Below are 27,906 nucleotides of genomic sequence, written 5' to 3'. Positions count from 1 at the left end.
CCAACACATCCTAAATAAATCATGTGGAGAGCAAATCCCAGCTGCAGTGAACCAAACATCTCAGGGCAGAATCATCTGCACGTCGTCCAGAGGGAGTGGGGCCTCAGTGCCTCACACACGCCATCTTTGACCGTGTTCTTCTTTGATAATCAAAGAATATGATAGATAACAAGCAATAAATCCATAACGCTGAAAGCCTTTGGGATATAATTACTACTTTTAGACTTTCAATACATTCCCACGTTGGCTGGGATGTAAGCAAGTGCCTGGAGAGGCTGTACCTTAAACCAGAGCCACGTATATAGAAGAGTCGCGACATCTCCATTCACTCCAATGGACAAAGTTTTTCACTCTCAAGAGTTCCCGGAAGTAAGGTCCTGGATTAAGCAGCACTGTCGAGTTGCAGCAAAATGGACAGTTTGTGATGTACTTTGAAAGGGTCCGACATTTAAAGAATCAAATTGTATATTATCTGCTTTATTTTAGCATTCAAAAGTAGTGCCAGCCTCCTTCCTGGCTGTTCATCGGCTACCGAGTCACACATTTTGGACCTCTGCTGACGCCACTCTCTTTACTAGATTGCTCTGGCTTAAGGCCCAATTATACTCAACGTTATAGACGGAGACAGAGCCTTCTGTCTGTACTCTGCGTTCATTTTGTGCGTTTTCTGTCCGTCATCTGAAAGCTTATGGATACGCATGAAACGCAGCAAAGCCACACACACATTCATGCATTTGACTCTCTACTGCCCACTGGTGGATGTATTGCTTAACATGATACCAACGTGAAAGACGCATGGAAGTATGTGGGCAGTGACGAACGATTACACCATTTGAAACGGACGCATTATGTTACATATGAAAATGGAGTATAAATGAGCCATTAAACTAACAGTACTCCACAGAGAGAGAGAGAGAGAGAGAGAGAGAGAGAGAGACATGCTATAACACAGTCAGACAGTACGAATCGATCCAGTGTGACACAGGCAGGCAGGCAGGCAGGGCAGGACGCAGGAGGGGGAGCACGATGCTCTCCTCACTCACAGCAGCAGAGGACCATTTGGCTCCGCCGAGCATAGAAACGTGGCTGGTTTCTGTCGCGTCGTCTGCTCTGCACCCCTAAAATACATCCATCCCATAATAGCTGTGAGCAGCCTGCAATTACACAGTCAGAGCAGATCGTCTCATTAAATAAGTGTGTTAAGTGCTGGAGCCTGCAGAACAATAGGGCCTGACGGAGGAGCACAGACACACACACACAGCTGATGCACCACCACCCGACTAGCCATCACGGCCTAAGACAGTTACTTCTTTATTTAGTCTATACAATTTATACTCAATTGTATAGAACCTTTTTAGACATGGGGTTCTTTGGTCAATTATATAGAACCTTAAGTTTTATATATAGATGAACCTTATTTTCTAAGAGTGGCTCCAGCAGAAGCAGTAAGCCTTGCCCTCGGGCACGGCCACTGAACACATCCCGAGCAAAACCCCAGACAGAAAGATCTCTAGTTGCTGTCCTGGATTAAAGGGCGTTATGCAACAGTTTACATCAGAGAGAGAGAGAGAACACAAGTAGTATTACAGTATACAGTAATACAGTATACAGTATTAACATGATGAGAGCAGTCGACTCACTAGAGCTGGAGAATGTAACAAAATCAGGTGTAGCAATTGTAATAATTACCAAAATATTGCCGCACACGGAGGCATGTGGTGGGATTGAGCACATACTTCCGGGTTCCTTCCTTATGACCTTATGACCTTATGCTGCTCCTGTGTTACACAAGTGGACTCTGGTGTCAAGAAACTGCAACAGTAATATTAGGCTGTACCGTCAATATGCAGACCCACAGATTTTATTATTTTATTTTATTTTTATTTTATTTTTGTTATTTTTTTTCATATTTTATTTGGTCTGCAAAATCAACAATTCTAAAGAAAATCTAGATTATAGGCTAAATTGGATGTTGTTGTCTTCTGCACAGTGGTCCAGACATTCTCCGCCGTCGTTATGACTATAATTTGTCATAATATACGGTTCATTGCCAGTGTGGTTCTAAAGTGTTCTTCTCAGTTTGCCACTCGGAGGAACAAAACATCATGTTACATCAACCACATGACAACAGACAAGCTGTCAGCTGACAGGAGAATAATGGACGCCCCCCCCCCCCCCCCCCTCCCCACACACACACACACACACACACACAGACACACACACACCCACCCACACACACACACACACACACACACACACACACACACACACACACACACACACACACACACACACACACACAAACCGTAACCTTCCTGCAAACCACAGTATTATGTCACTTTCCAGTTTCCATGTTTTTGACAGTTCTAATCGACTAAATGGGTTTTAATTAGCCTTGTCCAAATCAATATCATGTCCATGCAGAGAGGTGTCGGAGGATATTTGATGACTACATTTTTTTCAGTAGCCAAATCATAGTACTTGAATTCACAATAGCAGAGTTGCCTGTTAGCTTTAAGCATAGCCGTCATGTCCGCTGAGCATCTTGGCAGTGTGGCACTCAAGGGCATGATGCGTCAGAGAGTGGTGCTTGACAATCCACGTCATCCTGTCTTACTACGGTTCACAACCAAGCTAGCGGAGGGACGGATCTTATAGAGAACCAAAGTGAAATGTCCCTTCCTGCTTCAGCACTGTACCAGAGATTTTCATCCGCCATTTATTTTCCCATAGACATTTTGTAAAATGCTTACAAAAAGAGTTTTACTGGTTCAAACTAAACGGTACGGATATATTTAGAAACAGGAGAGATCGCATAACATTTCACTGGGACCAAAACATTTAAAAAAAAATGCGGGTTTGAAGAAAATATTTTTCTGATGTTTTTTGTTTGTTTTGGTCCGAGTGAAATGTTCTATGCTCTCTCCCGATTATAGCGTTAGCTGAACCGTTTGGTTCGACGAAGTACAGCTATTTTTATAAGCATTTTACGAAATGTCTATGGGAAAATAAATGGCAGATGAAAATCTCTGGTACAGTGCTGAAGCAGGAAGTGACGTTCCACTTTGCCTTCTCTTATACGCCTGTAGCTAGCAGGGGGCAGTGGGCAGAATGGAGTTGATTTGGTTGGGAATGGGGGGGCGGGACATTCATGGGAACTGACTGAGGAATTCCTGTTTGAAAGGCTGAGTTAATCCTCCGTTTCCCTCCTGAGGGAATATGAGCGGGATGAAGCTGCAGTTTGAAAGAGATTCCGGGAGGCTGGAATTCTGTGATGTACAAAGCCCAGCTAGTAAGAGAGGAGGGAGGATAATAACATGTCTCCTTTGATGCATTTTCTGCATAAGACTGTTAACGTTACGCTCATACTGAATAAAAGCAATGTAAAAAAAAAAAAAGTGTAGCCGTAAAAAAATGTGTAGCCGTGCCTCCCGGGGGTTTCCTTCATATAGGAACCCCCTTCACCAAAACATGCAATATCCTGGTTGCTAATGTGGTGCCTCCTCTGGTCGTTCGGGGGGCCTGTTCGGAGGGAGGGGAACTGGTTGGAATAGCGTGAACCTCCCACGTGCTATGTCCTACCGGTGAAGCTTCCTCTGTCAGGTGAAAAGAAGCGGCTGGCTAACTGCCCATGTCTTGGAGGAAGCATGGAGCCAGTTTCGGCTCTCCCCAGATCCGCAGAGGGTGGAGTAGCAACCAGGATAAATAAATTTAATTAGCACTAATGGGGGATAAAAATGGGATAAAAAAAATCGGGGGGGGGGGGGGGGGGGATGTGTAGCCTTAAGCAGAAACTCTTCTGCAGTCCAACTGTCATAAGACTCCGTTATTAAATGAAAACATTGTACCCCGAATCATTATGAATAATATCCATATTGGAGTTCTGAATGTAGTTTGTCAGTCCATGGTATTATGATCACAATTATATTAAGTAGTAGTATCAAAATTATTTTATATGATAAATAAATATATTATATTTTCTGTAGAAGGAATCTGTCTCTGAAGAAGACGCAGTGCGCGTCGAAACGTCAGTTTTGTACCTTTATTAAATTTATTTAAGTGACTTCGTGTGCTCCAGCTCACTCATTGGGTTAGTCCTTTTGGAAGTGGCCCATTGACCTGTTTATATTATATTTTCTATCTCAACAACTTTACTTTCAAATATACAGCAGGCATTTGAATTTAAACTATAGGCATAATTGAAGCCCTAGAGAAAGGGCCAGGTTCAACTCAGCCGTGGGTTTAACCAAATGAGAACCCAGGTGAGCCCGGTATCAAATAAACAAGATTTGTTCTCCAGCCTATTAGCCGTGTGAGCACACTGCCAGGGATTAGACTGGCCCAGGGATTAGACTAGCCCCGGCGCTCTGCCCAGCAGTGAGTGGCGCATGGCGGCCGCGCTGGGGGACATTGGGTTTAATGATGCATAGTGCTGGCGGCGCTGAAACCAGATGCCCCTCTGGCAAACAGCAGCCCAGCAAGTCTCTCATGGCCCAACCTGTGCATCTCTCCCCCATCACACAGACTGACAGTCTGCTACCTGTGCATCTCTCCCATCACACAGACTGACAGTCTGCTACCTGTGCATCTCTCCCATCACACAGACTGACAGTCTGCTACCTGTGCATCTCTCCCATCACACAGACTGACAGTCTGCTACCTGTGCATCTCCCCCATCACACAGACTGACAGTCTGCTACCTGTGCATCTCTCCCATCACACAGACTGACAGTCTGCTACCTGTGCATCTCTCCCATCACACAGACTGACAGTCTGCTACCTGTGCATCTCTCCCATCACATAGACTGACAGTCTGCTACCTGTGCATCTCTCCCATCACACAGACTGACAGTCTGCTACCTGTGCATCTCCCCCATCACACAGACTGACAGTCTGCTACTGCTACCTGTGCATCTCTCCCATCACAGACTGGGGGGGGGGGGGTCTCCTCTCTCTCTCCCCCTCTCTCTCCATCTGTCTCTCTGCCCCCTCTCTCCCCTCTCTCGATGACACAGAGGCTTTATCAGCAGTTAAAAATCAAGTCCTGTTTCCATTTAATCTGTGGAATGATTTTGATGTCAAACTATTTTTTAATTTCTGTTTCTGAAAAGAGAATCGAATGACAAAAAAATGAACATGTGGTGGCGCTGATGATAATAGCTCAGGGAAATGTCCGGCCCCCAGGCCCTTAGCTTTCTGACAATGTGGCCCCCTGAACAATATAGTTGATTAGCCCTGCTCTAGACCAACAGACCCAATCTGGACCGCTATATTGTTTTGTTTCTCCCATTTGTCTTGCCCTGCCTGTCCAAGGGTACACCCCACATGTGTATAAAAAGCATACACACAGTACTGATTCTCACCACTAGTGGATCCGTGGGAGTTAGACCTCCCCTGGTCTGGAACACAGTGGTCTCCAAAGCCTCCGGATCACTGGTGATATCACATTATGTATAGAATTGGTGATGTCACCAGTGATGTCACTCGAGCACTCAATGATGATGTGAGGGATGATCAGCGATGATGTCATCATTGCTCGAGTGAAATCACATTAGGTAATTAGGGCAATAATTATGTAATTAGGGAAATTAATCGGCCCTAATTACTAGGGGTGAGAATCACCAGATGCCCACGATACGATACTAAAACGATACTTGAGTCACGATACGATAGTATTGCGATATGCTGGTATTACGATATATTGAATATTGCGATATTTCGATATATTGTCTAACTCCTTTTCCTTGACCTCACCGCTAGTAAAACATGCAGTGTTTTTTTGTTTTGTTTTGTTTTTGCCCCACGCGTAGGGCTTCTCTGGACTCAATACGCCACTGCAGGCGCGGACTGCAACATCGGGCGCTTCGGGCAGATATCGGCGTCCAAATATCGATACAATATCATCAGGCAAAATATCGCGATACTATGGTGTATCGATTTTTTCCCCCACCCCTACTAATTACCTAATTAAAAAATCCAGCTCCGTTAGGTCACCCGCAGGGGTGCTCTTTACACTTCCTGAAAGATTCAGCCCGATCGCACGTGAAACGGCATAGCTGTGGCCGCACAATTCTGCTCACTCACTCACTCATAGACAGACGCTTCACATTCTTATTATAGGATGTGTGGGGGGTGAATCTGGGCGAGAGGGCGATGTCCAGCGACCTGACCCCACCTCTGTCACCACTTCTTCAAAACTAGATCCGTCCAGAAACTGAAACTAGTCAATGCCTCATATCCTTAGTCGATGACTCAGATGTCTTTAACACGACTTCAGAAGAAGAGATTTGCTTAATCACATGGTTTACACATCTGACCGTTTACGGCTAAAGCCTTGATATTAAGGAACTCCTGAGGAGCACACATTGCATTATCCTGCCACAATGTTACACACAGCGGAAAAAAAGAGCCGACGCTGTAAGTCAGATTTGAGTGAATTTTGCCTTCACAAGCAGCCACAAGAAAGCATGCTGGAGAGAAGTTCTCATGGCCAGCTGTAACCATTTCATAAGTCATCATGAAAGCAAAACAGTGGTCGCTAATAAACATTTTGACCGGGCGAACATCCTGCTCTAATGTTGCAGCAAGAAGCTAGAGATGAGATGGAACTGAGCCAGGGGCAAGAAGAGCTCAAATGCCCCAGGGAATCTCAGAACACACACACACACACATGCAAGCGGTTTGCCAGAAGAAGACGAGGAAGAACACACTCGCACAAACAGCGCTGTTGTTGTTCACTACGATTTGGCAACTTCAGGGTTGCCACTGTTTTGTAAATGATACTTTTCAAGGACTTTTCGTGCAAAAAAGCCAGGAAAAATAAGGAGAAAAAAGATTAAAAAATAAAGATGTATCCATCGCAGGTCAACCAGCCGCATATTTGAGCTAAGAACGCCTACGAGAGAACACAACAGCCAATGACAGCTCAGCGACCAGCAAATTGCTGTATGAATTGTAGCCTACGTGGAGACACTGTAGATAGGACGAAAGTGTATCAAACTTGGTCCAGCACTACTGATGAGTGATGACATAAAACATAAAACATAAAAATAAAAATGGTATCATAGGTGAATTTTGAGATTACGGCGCGCACAAGGCTCAAACTTACAATTTTTTTTAAGTGCCCCCAAAATGTAGTAAATGCCCCCATTTCTTAGACAGTGGTGGCAAATGTTGCCCCCAAAGTATTTTCTACATTTCCTAACACTGAGCTGAAGGTCTAGAAACGACGACAGACAGAGACGGCTCACTTGCTGTTAACCCATCGATACCCGAAGCAGCATATTTGCGTGTATATCCCTCATTTGTGTGTGTGTATCCCTTTAAGACCGCGAACCGCGTCACGCGGTCTTAAAGGGATACACACACAAATGCTGCATCAGCTATCAATGGGTTAAGTCATAACGCACAACTTGAACATAGGAGGACCTTCCATGATGGAGCCTGATGGAGCCTTCTTCATGGCACATAAACAGGGCACCCATAGTGAGCAGCAGTGTTTCACACAGCCACTGTGCTGCAGCAGCAGGAGGTGTGAATAAAGCACACGTCTGCCACATGCTCTTATAATAGCAGGGTGTTTCTAATGGCTGCCACGGCACAAGCAACATGATTGGCAGCACGGAGAAGAACACCGCCGACAGGCCGAGGAAACGGCACGAATAGAGGAGAGGGAAAATCAGATGGTGGGAAAAGATGAAAACAGCCTTTCAGCATGTCTGCTGTCTCTGTCCAACAAGCTGCTGTTTTTCCCACACTGGTTTCACAGCAGATGCCGCAGCACAGAGCCACAAATCTCACCATCATCATCCACAGACTCCACACCACCACCACCACCTCCACCCACTTTCTGTTTCAAATAGCAAGCTGCTGTTTAGCCTCAACTACAAATCTTTGCCGGATGGATGGGCAGTTATTTTCAGTCATGCATTGCTGACAACCCAGTTCTGGAAATAGCACAGAACGTCTGTCTGATCCAGTTTGGGTAGTTGGGACGTTTTGTTTTGTTTTGTTTTTAATTGTTGCAAAATCGGAAAACACATCTGAACAAGTCGTCATCATCGGCAAGGAAATGCTTTAGCTTGGCCACACAGCAACTTTCAAGGGTGTTGTTTTTAACTTAGGTTTGTGACCCCAAATCTGTCATTCTCCAAACTCCTATGTATGTAGAACCCAGGCACATTTTGTTCAGAATATGCTGTAGGGCTGCATGATGTGGACAAAAATAATAATCATCATATTGCGATGATTATACTGACGGATATTGAGATATGCGATATGATTTTAGTGGGAATGGTAAATCTTGTATTTCATTTTCACTGGGAGGGGGGAAATATATAAAAATGTTTTTACTGGGGTCTGCACCAAACAAAATGTGATTGGTAGGCTGGGACGTCTCTGTAGCACCGCAATGCTTCATTTAATGCTACGTTCTTCTGACACATTTGGACTTTATCAAATAATTGCAGGATATTTGCACTTGGCACTGGTGCCGTTTCGATTGCGATTGTATTAATTGCGCCGCAGCACTGATTAATTATTATGTGCTGCTGTGTGTGAAGAGGATCTGAAAGGAGGTGTGTTTTACAGCCTGGCCTGCTGCCAGCATGCTTAGTCATCCCCAGGCTAATCCAGTAGAGTACTTTACGCAGGAAATGCAGAAGAGTCAAGATTAACTTTTAGCCATTTTGCTTCCCCTGCAGTACATTTTGCTTCCCCTGCATTATGACTTTGCAGAAATAGCAAAGCCAAAGTGCATAATACACATGTTAAAAAAAGGTTTAATTTGTATCCTGCGCGTCGTCGTACACATTGAGGCCAGTTCCTCAGCTTGCTCGGGCTCCAGATACAACACGTTTGAAGTCTGGGGGGTTTGGAGAGTGGGGGCTGGCGTGGGCCCAGCAGGTGGGCCGGCAGAGTGCTGAGAGCAGCAGAGTGGGAGAGGGAGGAAGACGCCAGCCAGCCAGCCAGCCACCAGGACCAGACGGCCCAAAATGTCTGGGTCAGTCCTGCTGCCTCAGCCAGCGTGTGAGGGGCCCTACACGGGCCTGGATCAGCCAGCGTGTGAGGGGCCTACACGGGGGGCTGGATTGTGGACCCGACCCGGTGTCTCTCCGTCCTCAGCGCCACCACACCTCCACACACAAACGGGTTCACAAAAACAGACACAGACAAGAGGAGCAGCAGCAGCCTCGCCCCGGCCTTATCAGTCCCATTTGTCCCCTGTTATGAAAGGCTTTTCGCTGACTGAGGTGAAACAGAGGTCAGACAAACAAAACGTTCCTCAGGTTCACTGGAGGTGTTTGTCTGCTCGCGCTCCACCACAGAAACACAGCACTTTCTGTTTGTTTTAACACAGTAACTGCAGAGGGATGGTCCCGATAAATAACCGCCCCCTCCTCCCTCCCTCAGAACCACAGTCTTTATCTGCTACTGGTGTGTAGTAGTAGTAGGTTTCCTGACAAGATTACTTTCTATATTCCAGCCTTCGTCTAGACAGAACAAAATAATTTGGAAAACAAGAAACTAGGCTAAATGTTTTTTTTTGTGAAAAGGTGTTTTTCCTCCGGAAACTCCTGCAAACTGACCCACTTGGATGAAATCTATTTCTGGACGAAACACACTGAGCTAAAATAAAGATGGGGCGATACTGCGCTGAAGAGCGGTGGTGGATATTAAAGGAACAGCTCACCCTAAAATCCAAAATACATATATTCTAGGGATGGGCATTTCTAGCAAAAACACTATTCGAAATTCGCTGGCCAAATTCGAATTTAATTCGAAATTCGAAAATAAAAAAATAAAAAAAAATGTAAATTTTTTTTTTTTTTTTTGTGAGTGAAATGTTGCATTGTCTCCCCTGATTCTAAGTCTACGGCTTTATTAATTAATATAAAAAGCTTCTGCTGTGGATTTTTAGCTCAAACAAGCATTGCACCACTGAAGTAAAGAACATGTTACATGACATTGACATTTTCGAAAATAAAAAGCAGTTTTGACAATCATGAGTGGTTCATTAAATATTTAGTAGGCTCAGGTCTGAGTGCCAAAGGGGTGCCAAAGTCACCCCCTCTCCCTCTTCATGGGATTTCATCCGCCATTCATTTTTCCATAAACCTTGCTTAAAATGCTTATAAAAATTGTTTTACTTGCTCAAACCAAGCGATTTGACTATACTTAGAATCAGGGGAGACAATGCAACATTTCACTAATTTTTTTTTTTTTTTTTTTTTTCCGAATTTCGAATTTCAATAATAAAAGTCGACCTTGATAATAACAACGATTATTCGAAAATTCGAAATTCGATGCCCATCCCTAATATATTCCCTCTCACCTGCAGTGCTATTTATCCATCTGTATCGTTTTGTGTGAGTTGCCTGAGTTTTGGAGATATCGGCCGCAGAGTTTCTGCCTTCTCTCCAATACAATGGAACTGGATGGCACTCGGCTTGTGGTGCCCAAAGTGCCAAAGAAATACATTTGATAAACTCAACAGCAATGTCTCTTTCCAGACATCATGACCCCGTTACTCAAGATAATCCACAGACCTCGTTATGAGCAGTTTCATGGAGGAGCTATTTTCTTTTGACCGAACTACACCCGCTAGCTGCTAGCTAGTTCCTACATGAGACTCTAAAAGAAAATAGTTCCTACATGAAACTACTCACAACAAAGTCTGTGCATTATCTTGAGTAACCAAGTCATGATTTCTGGAAAGAGACATTGCTGTTGAGTTTATCAAATGTATTTCTTTGGCACTTTGGGCACCACAAGCCGAGTGCCATCCAGTTCCATTGTATTGGAGAGAAGGCAGACATCTCTACGGCCGATATCTCCAAAACGCAGGCAACTATCCCAAAACGATATAGATGGATAAATAGCACTACAGGTGAGAGGAAAAATATGTATTTTTGGATTTTAGGGTGAGCTGTCCCTTTAATATGTTTGTCAGAGTTGCTTTTCCCCCCAGCACACATATGTGGAATGCATCATGAGTTTAAAGGCAGTGCTGGTGAGCGGAGGAGGAGGAGTCCTTGTGGTCCTTTGCTTTCTCTGCCTACACAAACGTCAACTCGTAAACATAACACGCGGCTTAACGCTCGCAGCAGAGCATCCCAAACTCAGATGCTCCAGGAATGCTAACACGGTGGTGTTAGATTTCCCAGCTACCGCGACCTCCCTCCCGGGGTGGAACAGCTACAGTTTCTGAACTGGGTTCAGAGGTCAAACATTGACGAGACGCGATACCGCCACGCCCGCTGTTAGTGTTTGCCAAGCTCTTACTTCACCTCGGGAATGCTCTCTGAGGCTCTTTGCCAGCCGTGCTGTCAAAAAGTGGTTGAAGCGGCCTTGTTGATATGAAGTCTTACCTGTACACACAGCGGGTATTGAGTCAACTTGCTTCACACTATTGACAGGCACTAAGGCCATGTTCAGAGTAGACTAGGAGGCCAAATCTGATTTGTGAACTTTAGTGACCTGTTAATGACTCTATCCAGATTGGTTTTATGAGTCTGGACGCTCCAAGTCTGATTTGTGTCACTTGTCCCAAACCACATATGGAGCTCTGGACAGTGGACACACAGATCCGACTTGAACACTTGCCCAAATCAGATTTGTGGCAGTGCGGACACACTCAACAAATCCGATTTGCTTGTTTGGTTTCCCAAATCTGATTTGGGAAACCAAACAACAAGCAAATGGGATGTGCCTGTAATGTGAACATGGCCTAGTAAGAAACTCAACTCACTGGGGCTGACGGCTTCCTGGTCAGAGTGTCATCTGCACCATCACATCCCCTGAGATTTAAGTGACTGGAGTGATTATTACACAACACGCCTTCGCACTCAGTGGCTCACACACACACACGCACGCACGCACACACACACACACGCACGCACACACACACACACACACACACACACACACACAGACGCACACACATGATCACACACAGACGCACACACATATGATCACACACAGACGCACACACATATGCTCATCAAATTTCCCAAAGTGAACAAACCAGTCAGTCACGCTGGAACAACCTTTAGTTCAGCAAAGCCTGTTGATGACTGTTTGCTACTTCATCATCCCACACTTGATTGAGTTTGACAGTGGCAGACAGACGCATATTAGCTACATTGTTGCAGCTCGACTGGATGAGTCTGATAGATATGAGATGAGCATGGAGCTGTGGGATGGAATAGAGAGGCCAAAGTGGAACGTCACTTCCTGCTTCAGCGCTGTACCAGAGATTTTCATTCGCCATTTATTTTCCCATAGACATTTCGTAAAATGCTTATAAAAAATAGTTTTATGTCGTCAAACCAAACGGTTCAGATATATTTAGAAACAGGAGAGACCGCATAACATTTCACGAGGACCAAAACGCTAAAAAAATCGCGGATTTAAAGAAAAATATTTTTTCCGGTGTTGTTTTTTTAAGTTTTGGTCGTAGTGAAATGTTCTATGGTCTCTCCCGATTCTAGTAAATATATCTGAACCGTTTGGTTTGAACAAGTAAAACTATTTTTATAAGCATTTTACGAAATGTCTATGGGAAAATAAATGGCGGATAAAAATCTCTGGTACAGTGCTGAAGCAGGAAGTAGGCGGTCACTTTGCCTCTCTATGGGCGGGTGCAGAGATCTGGAATCATGCCCACGCCTCCTAAAATGGTTACAAAGTGACGAGGGCGGCACATTAATTGACTCAATAATATAGAAATCGCTAGTGCAATTATCCCAATTGCGAGAGCAGCTGCAATTGGATTCGGGTCAAATGTGTCACAAGTTAGATACCATTAAATTAAGCATTGTGGTGCTACAGAGATACAAATACATATTGTCCAGATGGAAATGCAAAAATGACCATCCCTACTAAAATGTTGACTCATATCGCAATCGCGAAAAGCTCGCAGTAATTAAAAAATAATATATTATGTACGAGAAAACACATTTCAGGGAGGAGGCCTTTCTGAATATCTTAAAACTGCTAATCTGACTATCGCCAAATGGTGCAAAACAAAGCTCCTAGTAAGTTTTGATTCAAGGGCATTAGACTAAATCGGTAGGGTACTCAATTAGGTGGTCCTATTCTAAACCAATGACAGCTCAATTTTCTTTTTAAAACTAAACAGTACAACAAAAAAACTCCCAGAGCGCAGCGGTCTCTCTGGGGACCGATGTGAATGTGAAAAGCCGTCCGTTCTGCGCGCTGTCAGTGGGACAAAGGACACGGCTGTGAGTCTGTGGGAGACGAGTCCTCATCTGGCTAAGCTCTCAGAGCCTCCGTCCAGAACGCCACGCATTCCTCGCTTAATTTCCCCTCGGTGGGCAGGCGCTCTGGACCCGCATTACCTCCGCTCTCTCCCGCCACAGCAGCTGTGGCTGTGTTTGGACAACCTGGGCCAGGAAGTGCAAGCGAGGCTCTTCCTGTGGACCTCAGTCCAGGATCCAAACAAGTCCTTGGGGGCCCCAGCAAAAAAAAAAAGATGTAGAAGACAGCAAATATGTGGTCTTGCTTCCGCCAAAGTCTGGACTCAATTCAGTAACAATCTGGACTAAATTCACCACGAAGTAACAATGTGACACTGAACCAGATTGTTTAGGGTGGTAAGTATTGTACTATGAAGGTTACACTGTGACCTTAGCTCTGTGACCTTAGCTCTGTGACCTTAGCTCTGTGACCTTAGCTCTGTGACCTTAGCTCTGGAGGCGGCCCTGCACAGCTCGTTAGGTGTTAATGGAGCACGACAGAACAAATGCTGGGGGCAGCGGTCCTCAACATGCTGGGGTCAGTCACTCTCTGTCCCCATGGCAACCAGCACCTCAACATGCTGGGGTCAGTCTCTGTCCCCATGGCAACCAGCACCTCAACATGCTGGGGTCAGTCTCTGTCCCCATGGCAACCAGCACCTCAACATGCTGGGGTCACTCTCTGTCCCCATGGCAACCAGCACCTCAACATGCTGGGGTCAGTCTCTGTCCCCATGGCAACCAGCACCCCAACATGCTGGGGTCAGTCTCTGTCCCCATGGCAACCAGCACCCCAACATGCTGGGGTCAGTCTCTCTCTGTCCCCATGGCAACCAGCACCTCAACATGCTGGGGTCAGTCTCTCTGTCCCCATGGCAACCAGCACCTCAACATGCTGGGGTCAGTCTCTGTCCCCATGGCAACCAGCACCTCAACATGCTGGGGTCAGTCTCTGTCCCCATGGCAACCAGCACCTCAACATGCTGGGGTCAGTCTCTGTCCCCATGGCAACCAGCACCTCAACATGCTGGGGTCAGTCTGTGTCCCCATGGCAACCAGCACCTCAACATGCTGGGGTCAGTCTCTGTCCCCATGGCAACCAGCACCTCAACATGCTGGGGTCAGTCTCTGTCCCCATGGCAATCAGCACCTCAACATGCTGGGGTCAGTCTCTGTCCCCATGGCAACCAGCACCTCAACATGCTGGGGTCAGTCTCTCTGTCCCCATGGCAACCAGCACCTCAACATGCTGGGGTCAGTCTCTCTCTGTCCCCATGGCAACCAGCACCTCAACATGCTGGGGTCAGTCTCTGTCCCCATGGCAACCAGCACCTCAACATGCTGGGGTCAGTCTCTGTCCCATGGCAACCAGCACCTCAACATGCTGGGGTCAGTCTCTCTCTGTCCCCATGGCAACCAGCACCTCAACATGCTGGGGTCAGTCTCTGTCCCATGGTGACCAGCAGCATGCAGCCTCCTTGGAAAGCAGACACATTCCGCAGAGCAGAGCTGCTCGACTCCTGGTTACAAAAACAGCACAGGTCCCGACACGCAGCCCATTCCAGAGCAAGAACGACAAAAATCTAGTGGAAACACACAACACACACCTTCATAGAAGAAGAATGGCGGTTAGATTAGATCACACGACTCTCTTAGCAACTGTATAGCCCTGTGTGTTTTGGTATATATTGTAAAGTATTTACTGTTGACTCTGTTGTGTGCAGTGGGCCTTACACTGGTACCCCGGTCCTATTGTCATAACAACAGTAGGCAATGACACAAGCCTAAATGACTGTTTAACTACAAACCAACTGACATTGTAGAGAAATGCGTTACATAAGTGTAAGTTACTCGTAATAACCTGCAGTCTGGCAGGAGAGTCAATCACATTCATCACATTCCACCTGCTCCCAAATGTGAGAACCGACAGCCAGGAGCTCAAAGCTGCCAAGGGAAGCCATCTTTCTGATCAGATCTCCTCTCATGTGAGTTTGTACGTTCCTACCATGTGTGTGTTGCACAAGTTACAGACAGATACTCGTTAACCCATTGATACCTGTGGCGCATTCCTTTATCGCAAAATAACTGGGATGTGGAGGCTAAATGACATCACATCCATTTTGTTAGCATTCCATTTGCAGAAAACTTTAGCTGGGAAGTTCACTGTTCGTTGGTCAGATCCAGTCGCTAGCCAGGCTAGCCATTGTTAGCAATAACAATTGACAACATGGCATTTCGCGGCATTTTGCGCATACAAACACTGCAGCCTCATGTCCACACAGATAGATGTTATGCAGTGCTGTGTAGGGCTGCACAATATATCGTTTCAGCATCGTCATCGCAATGTGCACATGCGCAATAGTCACATCGCAGAGCGTGCAATGTCAAGTAAGGCAAATTAACTCATAACATACAGTAATGCACGCCCTCTCTGTGATGTTCTAAGCTCTTTTCCTACTAACTATAGTACCTTTACTCACTTAGGATCCTGCAACTCACCCTGTCTGTGGCTAAAAACACACTCACTTCCTACTACGTCAACCGTGCACGTTACCCACTAGGCCATCTTCTTAAACAGACAAGGCTTGATAGACCTATTTAAGACTTTTGGTGAAAATTCCTGTTTTTTTCATATCGCAATATATATCGCAGAATAAAAAAATATTGCAATGTCAGTTTTTTCCAATATCGTGCAGCCCTAGTGCTGTGTGTGTACAGCTGATTTAATGAGACACAAACCAAACAGAAGTGCTAAACAACATTACTATGATTATAACTACTGTTGTTGAGCGGAGCAGCCATCTTGGATTTTTTTTATAGGTCGGGGCTGCTGAGGCTCCTACGAGTTTGGAATGGGAAATACCAGCTCTGGTGACGTCACCGTCCCAGCTCATGACCTTTGAAGTCGTAAGATTACCAGTTCCCAGTTATAAAGGAATGCACGACTGATGCAGCATTTGTGTGTGTATCCCTTTAAGACCGCGAACCGCGTCACGCGGTCTTAAAGGGATACACACACTAATGAGGGATATACACGCAAATGCTGCATCAGGTATCAATGGGTTAAGAAGAATTTAAAAGAAAAGTCTCACTGACTAAATGTCTGAGCCACTATGACGATTCACATCAAGGCCCTTAAACATATTGGCATTTTGATTACATTATGCTAAATCAAATGTCACACACAATAAGAAACAATAATCTCCACAGGCTGCTCTCTGCGGTCAATAATATTACAACTTGGCATATTCTAAGAGCCTGTCCTATCAGCTCAGAGGTCCACCCAGCACAGCCTTTTCAAAGTCTAACACAGCAGTTAATTCATTTCCTACAAAGTCTAGCCAATCATTCTCCACGGAAACTGTTGCCAAACATTGATTACCCAAGTCAGAGCGGATGATGACACAATGGGCCCTTCACTCCGACTCCGCCCACAGATGTGCGAGGCCGAGATGGAGGCGGGCGGCCTCGACCGCACGACATCCCTCAATTGGATTTCCGATTAGAAGGGTTTAATGTAATTACCTGGAGTGCACTGAGTAACACAGCCATGCATCACCTAGCTTAACAGTAACACTTGTCTCACTGTGCAGTCTGCACTGAGTAACACAGCCATGCATCACCTAGCTTAACAGTAACACTTGTCTCACTGTGCAGACTGGCCTCGGTAACACAGCCATGCATCACCTAGCTTAGCTTGACAGTAACACTTGTCTCACTGTGCAGTCTGGCCTCAGTAACACAGCCATGCATCACCTAGCTTAACAGTAACACTTGTCTCACTGTGCAGTCTGACCTCAGTAACACAGCCATGCATCACCTAGCTTAACAGTAACACTTGTCTCACTGTGCAGTCTGACCTCAGTAACACAGCCATGCATCACCTAGCTTAACAGTAACACTTGTCTCACTGTGCAGTCTGGCCTCGGTAACACAGCCATGCATCACCTAGCTTAAGAGTAACACTTGTCTCACTGTGCAGTCTGCACTGAGTAACACAGCCATGCATCACCTAGCTTAAGAGTAACACTTGTCTCACTGTGCAGTCTGGCCCCGGTAACACAGCCATGCATCACCTAGCTTAAGAGTAACACTTGTCTCACTGTGCAGTCTGGCCCCGGTAACACAGCCATGCATCACCTAGCTTAACAGTAACACTTGTCTCACTGTGCAGTCTGGCCTCAGTAACACAGCCATGCATCACCTAGCTTAGCTTAACAGTAACACTTGTCTCACTGTGCAGTCTGGCCCCGGTAACACAGCCATGCATCACCTAGCTTAGCTTAACAGTAACACTTGTCTCACTGTGCAGTCTGGCCCCGGTAACACAGCCATGCATCACCTAGCTTAAGAGTAACACTTGTCTCACTGTGCAGTCTGCACTGAGTAACACAGCCATGCATCACCTAGCCTAACAGTAACGCTTGTCTCACAGATGACGGAGGCAGGCGCTGCTGGCCTCCCAGAGGAGCATCAGTGTGTTTTGACTGACACACATTCCACCTGTATGTGATGAGCATGACAATAAGGCAGAGGATTTGTAGGCCTTTGACACGCAGCACATTAGCCTGGCCATAACTTCTAACCTAACAAATTACCAACTATATGTTCTCTATAGGCAGACCTATATTAGCATTATGTAGCTAAAGTAGTAGCCTCACACTCACATCAACAGCAGGCTGTCCTTTTCTTACTTGCCAGGTAAGGTCCTAGGCTAGTGTTGACATTACATCAAACACAATGGCTGTGTGAACTGTGAGCACACACACTATTAAAATACATCAGACGAACCCACAGCGATCACTTTCAGCCCAGGGGAAATGGAACAAGCCAGGGCGCCAACGCTATAATTTAGACAAGCGTTGCGTGAAAAGATGCAGGTTATCCCTGAGAGGAATGGGAAAAGCCCAGCTAACTTACCAGATCATTCTCTATTTTATGAAAACAAGAAGGGAGGGACTGGAGCACACAGATAGATTCACAGCTGCGGACGTGGAAGCGAATCGAATCGTTGACAGATGAATCGTTTGAATCGTTTGTTAATTCACCTATGATACAATTTTTATGTCATCATCGTCAGTAGTGCTGCACCAAGCTTGATACACTTCCTTCCCATCTACAGTTTGGCTCTCTGCATAGGTATACAGAAATAGAATATTGCACAGTGATGAAAGATATTGGTGAGTTGTGGGTGACGTTGGCAAAAACCTCGACAGACCAGCTAAACCTTCCTAACCTTCCCACGCTGAGCCTTTCATTCATGTGTAAAACCACACCAAGCACCTAACGTCAGCAGCAAGGCCTTCCCCCCTCTGACAAGCCACTACCCTCCTCGCTGCTGTTTTGTTTGTGCCATATTTGACAAGGACGGACTTACAGGCTTACAGCTTCCCATGGTGCGGCTGATGTCGAGTGCAAAAGCGTATAAAGACCTAGGGCTTTATGAAATAGATTCCCAAACACCATGGGATGATGCTGCTTAAAAATAAGCGTCTTCATAACCCATATATACTGAGTCGGACAACTTGCTTTTCACTGCAGCTCGAGAGACTGAGGCATTATGCGAGTGCGATCAGGTCCACTTTATAAGCAAACATTTGAACCAGACCATGGGCTAGTTTGCTGCAAATTTCCACATTTATTTGTTGCACACTGATTAGTGCCAGTGGTTCTCAACTTGGGGTCCAGGGACCACCAGGGGCCCCTGATGGGGTTCCAAGGGGTCCCCAGGAACTTGGTGAATTGTTCAATTTAACAATTGTTCAATTTATAATAAGTTAACACACTTAGAGAAAGTAGAAGGATGACTGTTCTGGTCATAGTTTCTGTCATCTCTCTACCTGTAAAACTTCATCATGGGATCCAATCATTATTTTCAGATTTGGGTCAGACACAAAATCAAATCGGGGTCAGTGGCTCTAATGTGGACTAAATTGTGGGTCCTTTAATATACAATACAGTCTATGGTTCTTCAAAAGGTTGGGATTAATTTGGGAATAACTGGATTAGGCTACCTCTCAGGCGGGTTATGTTATGTACATTAATTTACAGTAGAACTGGCATAGTTTAACGTTAGAGAGGTGGGAGCTAACAAAGAAGCGTGTGCTTGTGCGCTGCACTGGTTACAGGCTGTGTTTATCGAGGCAAAGAAAATAATAGTCAATTATATGGCTGCAAAGATATGGCTGACGAAGTCATGTCTAAACAATTAAATAACCAGAATCATGGGTTATAAGGTTAACAGCAAACGATTAGACGAAACGCAGCCTAGATACGGCCAAGGCAGTGCTGGCTGGCCCGAGTTTGTCCCCCATTCAACCCGCCTCTTCTCCCCTACCTGAGCAGACTGGAGAGCGGGTGAGAGGAGGCGCCGTGGCCGCCGCTGTTGCCACTTCCACCGGTCCCGGATGACCCGCTGCCGCCGGTCCCAGCAGACTGTCGTTTCCCGGATAAAAGCTTCTCCACGGCGGCCAGATTCCCCGTGCGCGCCGCCTCCAGGAGTTCCTGCTCCTTCCCCATCACGGATCCCAAAAAAAGAGAGGGGAATCGCAGGAGCGGGGAAGAGGAGAGGAGAGGAGAGGCGAGGGGGGGGGGGGGGGGGGTTGAACACGGGAGAGAAATTCCTTCGCGATCCCCTTCTTCCAATCTTGAGGCGTACTCCGCTCTCGATGTGGCGAGGAAACAAAGAGTCCAGGCTGGATCCGTGCGTCCAGCAGCTGCGCTATCCTCCAGGATCCCGATCCACGGTGCTGCCTGGTGTGGTGGCTGGCGCTGGCTCAGGGGGAAAAGTTTCGTTCAGGCAAACTTCCTTTGACCAGTCCTCCTCCGAGCCTCGTCCGTCACTTCCTTGAAACTAGCCTTTCTGCATTTCCAGTCCCAGGCTCCAAACCTTACAAACACACCCTAGCACCCACGCCCTAGCTGCTTGCGAGAAGACGTGGATGGGCATAAGCAAGATGGTGCCCCAGTTCATCCTCTGTAGGGCAGAGGGAAAATAGATGTAGACTTTATATCTATCCGGAGCTTTCAGCTAGTGAGCTACAGTCACATGCACATCTAGTGTCCAGAGCTACTTTCCAAACCGTTCTCAATACAGAATAAAGTAAATAAACATCAAATGACAATTCCATTATTATATTATTATGACTGTGTGTATAAACTGTAGCTAGCTAAATACTTGTGTGTTGGTGTAAGCAAATCATCTCTTTGAAATATTGCTGCAGTTGTAAAAACGTAAATCATTCCCCACAGTACAAATCAACGTAAATAAACTTGAATTATTGTAGATATTTAACTGTATATATATATATAGAGAGAGAGAGAGAGAGAGAGAGAGACAGAGAGAGAGAGAGAGAGAGAGAGAGAGAGAGAGAGGAGAGAGAGAGAGAGAGAGAGAGAGAGAGAGAGAGAGAGAGAGAGAGAGAGAGAGAGAGAGAGAGAGAGAGAGAGAGAGAGAGAGAGAGAGAGAGAGAGAGAGAGAGAGAGTGCTCTCACCTGCTTATCAATAAAGTTTCTTTATTTTATTTTTTCACAAAACAGGAAACGGAAGTTCTGTGTGGCCCGCTCCGGTGCTAGCTCACGTACGCTACCGAGTTAGCTTCATGTAACGCTAGCTCTAAAAAAATAACAATAATTGCTTCAATCGCATCAATTGTGGATGTATAGTGAAACGGACTGGACATATTACTGGTATGTCATGTTTTGACCATAGCTTACATCATCTACTGGTGGGGGGGGGGGGGGGGTTGTTAGCTTGTTAGCGGCTGCTACCTTTACTTTGTTTACTTGTGTTCTGTACTGGTGCAACAACAACTAACTGTACTAGCTAGTAGCCAGCCAATACAACATATTTACATGAATGCCTATGCATGCTGTTGCTTTCTCGTAGCTAACGTCGTTACCTAACTAAAGTGTTGCTAGCTGATGGCAGATGGTGTAAGTCGGTGCTTCTCAAAATGGGTTCCGGGGACCCCCAGGGGTCATTGAGGGGGTTCCAGGGGTCCTCAGCAAAAAGGGGAATAATGTATTTTCACTATGATTCCATCCATAAGTAACACAATGACAGAATGTATGAATATTTAGGTCATGGGTTTTATCCACGTTCTGTAATAAAACATCTAAAAGCAAACATCAGATATCAGATGGGGGTCGTCGGTGGTCTAATTTGTGTCAGTTTAAGGGTCCTTAACGTGAACATTTTTGAGAACCACTGGTGTAAGTTACTTTTCTTAGACGCTTGGTTAATAACTTACATCATTGACCTCTGCAGATCCAGAAGCTGGTAGAATGACTGATAATGGCCGACCCTGCACGGATCAAGACTGAGGACATACCTGAGAGGATATTTGATGAGGACCATCCTGAGCAGCATCCCAACGTAAAATCAGAAGACACTGAAGATGTGAAACCGAAACAACTTGGCAAGAAAGATCTTGGCGGCTTGGCAAGCGGCTGGGATACCAGAGTGCACGTTAGCGACAACTCCAAAGCATCCTCCTCCGATGCTCAGCCCAAAGGGGAAGCAAAAACTGTGAGTTGTACTAAATCTCCCACAGAGGTGGGAGCAGGGTGAAGTAAACCATTGATTGGGTCTGAAGTTGAAGCTTGAAGCTGTGTTTCAAGTTAGAACAAGTCCCCTGTACATCAGTTTGAGACTTTCACAACAAGCAAGTCAACTGAAAAAATATATATAATAATTGAGTAGTTCATTAGAGTGTAGTATTGAGAAAATGTGTAATCTACATTATTAGTAAACAGGCCAGAAACATAGAAAGTTAAGTCAAAGTCAACCCAGTGTTTTCCCCCCCGGTTAAAACGTGTTTTTTTTCCCCACCCACTATTGCAGATTGATTGAACATTCACATTTAGACCATATTTCACCAGGATATTGGTTACCACAACAGGGATATTCAGCTATTCTGATTTCAGCAGCATATACATCATATGTCCCGTAAAAAAAAGCTGCATTAAAATAAAAAAGCAACGCTCCGCGCAGGATACAAACCCCGATCTCCCATGCTTCAAAGTTCTGCTGTGAAGTTATACTGAGCACCTTACACATAAACCTCGTACATAATGTGGGCCGCTTTGTACACACCTGTATCACAGGCTAAACGATGAGATGGGTATATATTTTATATGGTGTACAATAGTGTAACAGACTAAACACCTCGTGCAGACTACAGTGATGTTTGTCGCATGCTGGTCGCTTGGTGTTGCAGCTTGATTGGCTGTCTTGCTGTATTTCCGCCTTCAATTGGTCAATTTCGAATTGGCCCCTCCTCTCGTCGCTGCCACCCGCCACTCATCGCCTTGCAAAGCATGCTCGCGTAAGTGTGCACAGGGCGTGAGTCTCAAGTCATAGTAATGCAAGTAATCCCCCCCCCCCCCCCCCAAGTCATCAAGTTGGAACTTGAGTCCAAGTCAAGCGAACAGTGCCTTTGCAACATTCATGTGTCAGAGTGGTTTTTACAAAGGGTATCTCATGTTTGTCTCATCTCTTTCCCCTTCTGCAGGAACCAGTGGCCGGAGAAGACGACGAGGAAGGAAGTCCTAACAAAAAGCTGAAGGTAGAAGCAGAGAAGAAAAAGGAGAGGAAGCAAAAGGTTGACAAGGATGAAATACAAAAGATGCAGTAAGATTGTGATTCCTAAACAAAGAGATGATCAGTTTGATATGTAAATCCACCTGCTCAATTCAACCCACTAAACACCACCAACATCCCTTGTCTTTCCTATGTTTTCCAGGGTTTTGGTGTCCTCCTTCTCTGAAGAGCAGCTGAATCGCTATGAGATGTACAGACGCTCTGCCTTCCCCAAGGCTGCTATTAAGAGGGTAAAATCAAATGTTTAGGAATATTGACATAAACGACATAAACTGTGTGTGTTTCTAATTTGTGTCATTGATCGATCTCCCTTTTTCTAAACTTCTAGCTGATCCAGTCCATAACAGGATCCTCTGTGTCCCAGAACGTTGTGATAGCCATGTCGGGTATTTCCAAGGTGTTTGCTGGGGAAATTGTTGAGGAAGGTGAGACTCAAACATTTTCAAACCCGATGGCTTCCAGGCTAAATCATATAATCCTACTACTATAATTGGAGAGCCGTATGTACGGTCTATGTCTAGCCTGGGTAAACTCAGCCTCCACGTGACGTTACAGGCATAGTTTTAGTCTGTGACGTCACGTTGAAGGCTGGGTTCACTCAGGCTACAGTATGTCTGTCCGTATGTCTGGAGTTGGAAGGCACAATGTTGTTCCGATCGCCTACAAACTTTGCCAAAACACTTTTCAGGGGTCTGGCATGAAATTGGCGCAGAAGCGAACGAAAAAATTGCACCCATAGGGGTGCTACAACAAAGTTTCATATTTTAAATGGCCATATAACTCGCACACCATTGCTCCGGTCGCTTCCAACCTTGGGGAGTGCGCTTAGGGAGACCTGATGGAGTGCAGTGCTGAATTTCGTGAAGTTCTGTCAGCGCCACCTACTGACAACACAAAAAGCGGTGGTTGATCTCGAGAACCCGAGCCAATTCAAACCGTGGGTGCTGCCGGGAACCCGATGGAGTGTGTTACCCAATTTCGGATATGCGCATAGTCATAGCGCCACCTACAACACAAAAACAGTTTATCTCGAGAACTGTTCATCCGATCGACTTCAACCTTGGGGAGTGCGCTGCTGGGAATATGACGGAGTGCCGAATTTCGTCACACCCAAAACAAAGTGTGCCCATAGCGCATCGTCTCGAATGAAATGAGAGTGCGAAGCATGTGCTAATTTCTAGTCTGTTATTTTGTTCTTATTTTCCTCACAATCATGCTATCCTACTTCAAATGTGTTTGTTTTTGCGTTTACAGCGCTGGACGTTTGTGAGAAGTGGGGAGACACGCCGCCGCTTCAGCCCAAACATATGAGAGAGGCAGTGAGGCGGTTGAGGACTCGAGAACAGATTCCCAACACCAAGCACAAGAACATCCTCTTTCATTGAGAAGATGCTTTTGGCAAGAAGACAACAGGGAAATAAATACCACCTTCCACTGCAGAATTCAACTTTTGTTACTGTTGAGATAAATGCAGTCTACATTTCAAATGGTTATTGTATTATGGGATATAAATATACATTTTCATTCTGTGACATAAAAAGCTGGGTGATGTTTTATTTTGTTCTCGTGCCTGTAGTGAAAGTTGATTTTGTGCCTCAATAAAGGGTATTTTATAGAACCAGACTTTTGGTAAAAAATAAAAATAAAATCTTTTGTTTGTGTTTTTGGGCAAACTGTGTGCTTATACAAGTTCATGGTTTGAATTACAAATGTTTACTTTAAACTTCTTTTTTTGCTATATAACTACACCTACGACATAATTAGTTGTGATTCTAAATTGAGATTTCTAAAATCTTTGAATCCAAATCAGAATAAACCATTTTCAAGGTAAAAAAAAATAAATCTCAGCTATGATGCAAGATGACTCATTTAGCACATCTAAAATTGGTTCAGACATTTCATGTGGTTCATAAGCCTAGAACAGATTGTCACATTTAATATAAGCATTTTGGTTGAACTGATCTACATATCTAAACAGGATCTCATGAATATGGAAGCCTCGTGGTCTGCCTAATGCTAATGCAACTAAAAGGGTTATGAATATTTATACCGATTATAGACTGTAGGTGCAGATATTTATCAAAAACACTTCATAAACCTGCATTTGGTTATCAAATCAAGGCACAACACAATTATGTTCAGCAATTAATTTTTATCCACGGTTTAAAATATTCCCACATACTACTTTTGGTTCACAGAACCAAGTTTATATTAGATTCAGTTAAGTCATGATAACAATACAAAATTCAATGTAAGGAATTCCAAATCTGACAAAAAAGAAATACTGTCTAGACGAGAGGCCCTCCAACATTTGCATCATCAAGGAAGTTTTCAAATTCATCTGCAATCCTTTGAGGTTATTCACATTAAAACAAGTGCAATGTCCAGTGAACGTACCACACGAGTGCAAATAATCCACACACAACAATGATCTGCTCACCAATCACAAGAATTCTGTCATTTATAGTGAGAGAACACGTTCTCCCTCTACCCGCGTCTTTTTGCATGGCACACTGGCTGGGTTGTGTTGTCACCTGGTAACCTCTACAGTGCAAATTGTAACATGACAGGTGATGAGCAGATGGAGCTTAGCGCACAGTGCTGGGAACCCTACTTGGCACCGAGGCCAGACTGGTCGGGGTTTGAGGAGAGAAAATTGAGACACTTTGGAAACTTTACAAGTACACGTTTCGTATAAAATGGGATGTTCAGTTTTGTACCAGTTATCTTTTGTCTAGTGTCTACTAAGGCCATGCAGAACATATGCGCAACACTCAAAGCAACGAAAAGGACGCCTATTTCGAGTGATATTGAGTTTAAAGAGTAGTATCACTGCTTTGTGACACTGACAGATCGTGAGGATGTGAACATACGTGCAGTTAAGGAGAAAACATGACAAAACAAAAACACAGGTAGATACTTTTTCTTTGACATCAGAAATCATCAGACATGTCTGGCATTATTGTTCTCTCTCAGGTTTTGGGTAAACCAGAGGAATCTTTCTATTGCTTAATTTTTTTTACATTCCACTATGAGAATGCAAGACTATCATTCATAACTTGCAAGGCAACCAAAAAAAAACAAAAAAGAAAATACTGTTATTGGGTGGGATAGTGTGGCAGGTCATAGCCACCAGAGGTCTCCCATGTACGCTAGGACAATAATGAATGCTTGCGAAAAGGTCAGTAGTGCTCTGGAGCTGTAACAGCTTTGCACCGATTACAATGGGTTAATTGTCCTCCCATGGGCAAAATGCTACACCACTGCCATGACAATAGAACCTTTGGAAGTAGAAGTAGGAACTGATTGAGAAAAAGCTTTAAAGATGCCTTCATATGAGCAAACCAAAACAAATCATGGCTGATTATACACACAAATGTGGTGATTGCATTTTGATAAACCAATTCATCATTGTCTGAATCCATCCATAAAACAACGAGATTCAAGGTGACGGGTGACAGAACTACAAAACAAATGGCAAATGGCTTGATAAATAAAATCTACGACTTGCACACTTTCACCAAGAAAAGAATGTACATAATTGGCCTGGGAAGCTGGCAAACCTGCCAGCTAGCTCAGGTTTAATTTTCTGTGGCAGATGCTCTGTTCTGTCAATGCCAGGCTAGTACATCCCATGTCTTTGTAGTGGATTTTGTAATTTACTAGTGTGCGCACAACATGCAATCATCAGTACCATATCATTTTTGATCTACTTTCTTTAGGTTTTGATTGATACAGTATGGCTTCAATACACTGCCTGGTAAATCTGGTAAAAAAAATGTTTTGCAGGGAGTGGGAGAGGTAACAACAAAGTAGTGACAAACCAAAATAAACTACAACTAAACATACATCCAGGATGAAGTTCTGTGTGCAAAGGAAATAAAACTAGCACTCTGGGTGTTTCCTTTAAGGAGATCAAGTATTATATATATATATATATAGATATATATATATATATAGATATATATATATATATATACACTGTATCTCTGGTAGCTGGGATCCATCCTCTTTAGACCACAGAGCTCCCAATACTACAATACTGTAGCTACTATGTAACCAGTTCTCCACAGTAAGGCGTGTCTCGAGTGGCTAGTCAAACCAAAGAGCACATCGTTTCACAGTACAAAACAATCGTGAACAGAAATAACACTGGGGAATGATTCAACCCGTTCGGGTCGGAGCGGCGAGAACTTGATAAGAGGGTGTTTCACCATTCCACCCTGGTGGTGCAGCAACTAAAGAAGGTGGAGGTTGAGGTCTCCCTGTAAGCCTAGTCTAGTTCTGTTTCCAAACAAAGTGCACTGCTTTCCATACTCTCTCCACAACACATCGGAAACAACCTAAACAGCTTAGTCATGATCACTTCACAGCACTTTTCTACCAACAAAAGGAACACAGATCTACAGTATTTTACACCTACAGTATTCTACACTATTAAATAAGTCTATTTTAGCTCGATGAGTGTCTATTCGTAAACTCGCTGACATGATGCTATCAAATTAGCGCTGTTGAGAAAGCATGCCTGACACAAGGTGATGGTTTGTACAAGGAAAGACTGGTGGACTGTCTGACTGGCTCTCTGGCAGTGTCTTAGTGCATGTTAAAAAAAACAGGGTTTGGCATGTGTCCTTCAAACGTTTCTCTAACACAATATAGAATATCATTACAGATGAGGAAATATTGCTCGACGCTATTTACCCTTGCATGCTCCTATGACAAGACACTGAACCCACATGAAGGAGTTAACTTGACGGTCTACACTGCTTTGGATGAGAACTAACCATACGTCATAATTTGTGTTTAGTATAGTGAGGAATATCTAGACTGCCGTAGTAGTAGTAGTACCGATAATGTACCCATGAGCTAGATCAATAGGTTCCCCTTTTAATAATACTTAGTTATACGGGCCCCGTTGTAATGTCGTTGTAAAAACGTTGTCATTTTCAGATATGTCCACTGTCCAGACATGTCCACTGTCCAGACATGTCCACTGTCCAGACATGTCCACAATGAGTCTTGCTGGTTCCTGACATTCAACCC

General features: G+C 44.7%; 2 protein-coding genes across 12 annotated transcripts in view; one reads left to right on the top strand and one right to left on the bottom strand.

Annotated features, from left to right (window-relative positions):
- Positions 1-20,058, bottom strand: part of LOC310781716 (ankyrin repeat and SAM domain-containing protein 1A) — a gene marked incomplete at its 3' end in the record, with an annotated part of 115,263 nt that extends 95,205 nt beyond the window's left edge. For all 11 annotated transcript variants that reach the window (XM_083642324.1, XM_083642328.1, XM_083642318.1 and 8 more), the window contains exon 1: positions 19,597-20,058. In XM_083642324.1, coding sequence (XP_083498450.1) covers positions 19,597-19,778 — 182 coding nt within the window. In that variant the 5' untranslated portion in view covers positions 19,779-20,058. The remainder of the gene's footprint in view (positions 1-19,596) is intronic.
- A 750-nt stretch (positions 20,059-20,808) lies between these two features.
- taf11 (TAF11 RNA polymerase II, TATA box binding protein (TBP)-associated factor) lies at positions 20,809-24,486 on the top strand. Its single transcript, XM_083642333.1, has 6 exons — positions 20,809-20,948; positions 21,529-21,789; positions 22,775-22,893; positions 23,006-23,093; positions 23,192-23,288; positions 24,118-24,486. Exons 2-6 carry the CDS (start codon positions 21,556-21,558, stop codon positions 24,246-24,248), a joined length of 669 nt encoding a protein of 222 aa, XP_083498459.1. The 5' UTR covers positions 20,809-20,948; positions 21,529-21,555; the 3' UTR covers positions 24,249-24,486.
- The last annotated feature ends 3,420 nt before the right edge of the window (positions 24,487-27,906 follow it).

Source organism: Poromitra crassiceps (assembly GCF_964638095.1).
Source record: "Poromitra crassiceps genome assembly, chromosome: 8".
NCBI classification, from domain to species: Eukaryota; Metazoa; Chordata; class Actinopteri; order Beryciformes; family Melamphaidae; genus Poromitra; species Poromitra crassiceps.
The sequence above is the reverse complement of the archived record's forward strand: the minus strand, read 5'-3'. Positions and strand labels throughout refer to the sequence as shown.